Here is a 4,848-nt window from a genome sequence, read left to right on the forward strand (position 1 = left end):
ATGTGGTTTGTGTCTTCATGGCCCCAGGTGGTTTGATTTGCTTCCACATGAGGTCCAAATCTACATTTGTCTAGAGATAATAATTCCTGATAGTCTACAAGGCCAGTGATATCTCAGGAAATATCTCAAATTAACCCATACAACTCTAGCACTGTTGACATTTCTATCCATGGAAATAGCTGTCATTCATGGTTATCTGTAAGCAATCCAGGATAATAGTAGCCAACACATATAGAACAATTACTGTGTTCACATGTGTGCTCAGCATCCTCATGAGTTTTCTCATAAACCTCCTAGTAACCTTATAGTCCAGGGGCTCTTAATGTTCTCACTTTATTTTTAGCAAGTCAATCTTAGTGTGTTTGAGCTACTTGGACAAGTTCATAAAGTGGGAGGGTATCAGACAAAACTCTTAAAGTCTGAATCTTTAACCACAGTACCATGCTATTTCTCATGTAGAAAAATACCTTAAAATTGAAAAAAAAATGTTGGGGTCAATAGTGAGCTATCCTAGCCTCCTTTTGGAATACTAAGTATGAAGACTTCCCTAAGAAGATGTGTTCCATAACTTTATTGGGCACATATGCTGTGACTCAAGAAAATATTATCAGAGTAAAGTTATGATATAGTTTTCCAGGCCAGTTGGAAGATGATATGTCAAATACATTTGCATAAAAATTTGTGAAATCATTACAAATGGGTTGTTACTTTTCTTAAGGGTAAAAGAATAAATTTTAAAAATTTATCTAGATCACTATCTGGAACTGAACGGCTATTTCAGTTTTAATCTAGAGGTGATGCCACTTATGCTCTTATAAAGCAGAAGTTCTATAATAAATTACCAAAGGCTTTTTAAAAAACTTTCAATGAATGATCTCTGTAAGAATCACAGCATTTGTTTTTTTAAGTTCTCACAGTTGAAAATATCTCTGATTTTCATGAGATTTCATGAAATAATTGAGAAACTAAAACACTAAAGTCATTTCTTGATAATTTGAGATGAAAAGCTGGGGTCTTCTCATCAGGACAGTGAGGCATTGTTTGCTTCTTTCCCAGTACTCAGTGGATGGCACAAGTGAGCAGTGTAATGCTGTCATTTCACCTGAGTCAGCAGAACATTCTCTGTTCTCTGATTTTAGAAGCACCAAGCAAATGGTTGGGGGAGGAAATATTACAGAGGTCACTTATTTCATCCTTTTGGGATTCTCTGATTTCCCCAGAATCCTAGCAGTGCTCTTTGTTGTATTCCTGCTCATCTACATTATGACTCTGACTTGGAACTTGTGCCTCATCATCTTAATAAGGATGGACTCTCACCTCCACACACCCATGTACTTCTTCCTCAGTAATCTGTCCTTCATGGATATCTGCTATGTGACCTCCACAGCCCCCAAGATGCTCTCCAGCTTTTTCCAAAAGCAGCAAACTATCACCTTTGTGGGTTGCACCGTTCAATACTTTGTTTTTTCAATCATGGGACTGAGTGAGTCTTGTCTCATGACAGCCATGGCTTATGACCGATATGCCGCCATTTGTAATCCTCTTCTCTATTCATCAGTCATGTCACCCACCCTCTGTATTCGGATGGTGCTGGGGTCCTATCTGGCTGGACTCTCTGCTTCTGTATCCCAATTGTGTGCCATACTTCAGCTTCACTTCTGTGGGCCTAATGTCATCAACCACTTCTTCTGTGACATGCCCCAGTTGTTAGTCCTGTCCTGCACTGACACCTTCTTTGTGCAACTCTTGACTGCTATATTAACAGTGATCTTTGGGATAACAAATGCCTTCATCATCATGATATCCTATGGCTATATTGTCATCTCCATCATGAAGATCACTTCAGCTAAAGGCAGGTCCAAGGCTTTCAACACCTGTGCTTCTCATCTGACAGCAGTGTCCCTCTTCTATACCTCAGGTATGTTTGTCTATTTGAGTTCCAGCTCTGGTGGCTCCTCCAGTTTTGACAGATTTGCATCGGTTTTTTACACCGTGGTTATCCCCATGTTGAATCCCTTGATTTACAGTCTGAGGAACAAGGAAATCAAAGATGCCTTGAAGAGGATACAAAAGAAGAGATGTTACTGCTGAGGTTCTGTCCAGATTTGTCCTATCAGAAACCTTAACCGTCGATAATATGCACATGAATGGACTATAACAAAATTCATACTACCTTTGGATAAAGAAAGCTTAATTTGACACAGATAACATGCCATGTGGACTGACAAGTGACTTGATTCCACACAAACACAATACGTTTGAGTCCTGGAGATTCATACTTTCACCCTACATAAGGGGTGGCCTCATCATTTATCAGTAATTTTCAAGTATTTGTAAAATGTTAAGGTGTAGAAACTCATTACTTATTTTTGCTTTGGAGATTGAGTCCTGCTGTCTCAGCCCTCTGATCATAAAGGAGCAGTATGTGACAGAGACCCCCAGGTGTAGAGATTTTGTCTTCAAATATTTTGATGCAGCGTAATCCAGACATGATGGTGATTGATGTTCGTGCTGTATTGCTGCCATAGTGGGAATAAACGCACACACAGAATGTGCCTTTGAAAACAGATAAAGCTATACAATTAGCTGGTTGAGTTTCCTGGGAAGAGCAGTCTGAGATAGCTAATGTTTGTCTAAGGCCTCTTTCAGGGCTAATCATCCAATAAGTCAGTTCACATCCAGTCTCTACCAGCTGTAATCTTAGGAAGGAAAAGTGATTTGAATCATAAGAGGATTGGAATGAAGGATGTAGTCCCTTCAGTATCATTTACTTAGGAGTTTGATGGTTTACTTTCTTGCTTCTAGTGTTGAGTGGGTGTTTCTCATGGAAGATGATGTTCAAAATCCATGTCAGAGCTGATATCAGTTTTTTATATTGTGGGACTCAAGCCTCTTTCTCCCATTAAATGTGGAAAATTTACCTTTGTCTGACATAGCCAGTGTTTCACACTATTAAATCATTTCTGTTATTTCAAGCATCTGTTTATGTTTGGTATGAGGAGACTTGCATGAAAATTCATTGTAAGAATAGAGTTACTGGATATTAAATATTGCAGACTAAGAACAAATATGGGAAGTTGGTATGTATTCTGTTTATTGTCTATGTTGAATATTGTATGTCCTAGAGATTTATGGTGTTGTATGGGGTGATGTAATGCGTGGAGTAGATGGTTAGAGTTACTCTAATGCTGATACTTTCTAGGAAGCCTCAAGAGCCAGAGGGGAAATAATAGTGGGAGAGGCAGGGTTTTTAACTTTGGCCAGTTTTCTTTGTGTAAAGTAGAACATAAAGCTTTTGGTTCTTGTGATCTGTTTGAAAAGGGAACAAGTTGTGTAACAGTACTGACTGCTGATTTGCCAGATTGCTCAGACTTGAACCAATTGGTATAAAACAGATGTCATTACAATGATATATTATCCTTGGAGACTCATTGGGTTCTCAGTGCTGTTTGGAGGGGGGGGCTCCTAATTCTGATGAATCATGTAATTGTTCTCTTTAATTAAAGATTATAAATGAAGAGGCATTTGAAGCCTTTGCCAAGTTTTTCACAAGTTTACAAATGGATGGAATTGAGAGAAGGGGAATCACTGAATCTCTGGGAGAGAATGTGAGGTCTTACCCCATACCAAGGAGGTAGTGCAGTGTGAATAAAAGATGTGTGCTCCCCTTCCCCACCGTGTAAGCTTAGGTATGCTCTTTGAAGTATTGTTCTTTAAAAATGTGTAAGAATGTATGTGAAGTCTTCCTAAGGAACCATGAGGGCTTCAGTAGGAGGCGCACCTCATAATCATTATGCTGTGCATTAGATTTCCATATTTATTTATCTTTTAGTTGCAAGGTTATACCCTTTCAAAAAATATCTCTCTAATTTCCTTGCTCTCCAGGTCCTGGTAACCACCATTGGACTCTCTGTTTCTATGGGTTTGGCTTTTTGACTCTGTATGATATTAGTGCTATCATACAGTTTATGTCTTTGTCTGACTTATGTCACTTGGCATAATGCCATCAGGGTCCATTCATGTTGTCTCAAATGGCAAGATTTCCTCCATGTCGTAGTTGGGTAATATTCCACTGTACTGTGTGTCAACACCATGTCTTCTTTATAATTCTTTGTCATTCCATATATTGCCTATTATGAATAATGCTGCAATAAACACGGGAGTGGAGATTATCTTTTTGGTATCCTGTTTTTATTTCTGTTGAGTGTATACCCAGACGTGGGGTTGCTTGATCCTATGGTAGTTCTCTAATCTTTTGAGGAACATCCATACTATTTTAATAGTGGCTAAACCAAGTTACCTTTCCACCAGTAGTGTACAGGTGTTCCCTTTTCTCCAAATCCTCACCACCACTTATGACCTCTTGCTGTGATGGTAGTCATTCTAACAGGTGTCAGTTGATATTTCATTGTGCTTTTGATTTGCATTTCCCTGATGATTAGTGATGTTGGGTATCTTTTTATGTACCTACTGGCCATTTGGGTGTCTTCTAGGAAAAGTATCCATTCAGTTCCTCTACCCAATTTTAAATCAGATTGTTTTCTTTTTGAGTTTTATGAATTCTTTTTACATGTTGGATATTAACCCCTTATCTGAGGTGCATGGTTGGCAAATATTTTTCAGTATATGGTTTGCAGAGATTTTCTCCTATTCTGTAGGTTGCCTTTTGATTATGTTAATTGTTCTTTGGCTGTGCAGAGCCTTCTTAATTTGATGTAGTTGCACTTGTTGACTTTTGCTTTTTTTGCTTGTGCTTTTGGTATGAGATCCAAAAAATCATTTTCAAGACCAGTGTCAAGGACCTTGTTCCCTATCTTTTATTCTAGGAGTTTTATGGTTTCAGGTCTT

The 4,848-nt window shown here is 38.5% G+C and overlaps 1 protein-coding gene across 1 annotated transcript; it reads left to right on the plus strand.

Annotated features, from left to right (window-relative positions):
* Positions 1–1,152: 1,152 nt before the first annotated feature.
* LOC147576449 (olfactory receptor 5AN1) lies at positions 1,153–2,091 on the plus strand. The gene has a single exon (XM_086679357.1). It carries the CDS (start codon positions 1,153–1,155, stop codon positions 2,089–2,091), a length of 939 nt encoding a protein of 312 aa, XP_086535483.1.
* The last annotated feature ends 2,757 nt before the right edge of the window (positions 2,092–4,848 follow it).

The sequence above is a fragment of the Puma concolor genome, chromosome D1, assembly GCF_028749965.1.
Source record: "Puma concolor isolate L17-30 chromosome D1, mPumCon1.1.hap2, whole genome shotgun sequence".
Lineage (NCBI taxonomy): Eukaryota > Metazoa > Chordata > Mammalia > Carnivora > Felidae > Puma > Puma concolor.

What these genes read in the sequence shown, in the direction of transcription:
- LOC147576449 (XM_086679357.1), top strand. Translation starts at nt 1,153, where the DNA reads ATGGTTGGGGGAGGAAATATTACAGAGGTCACTTATTTCATCCTTTTG.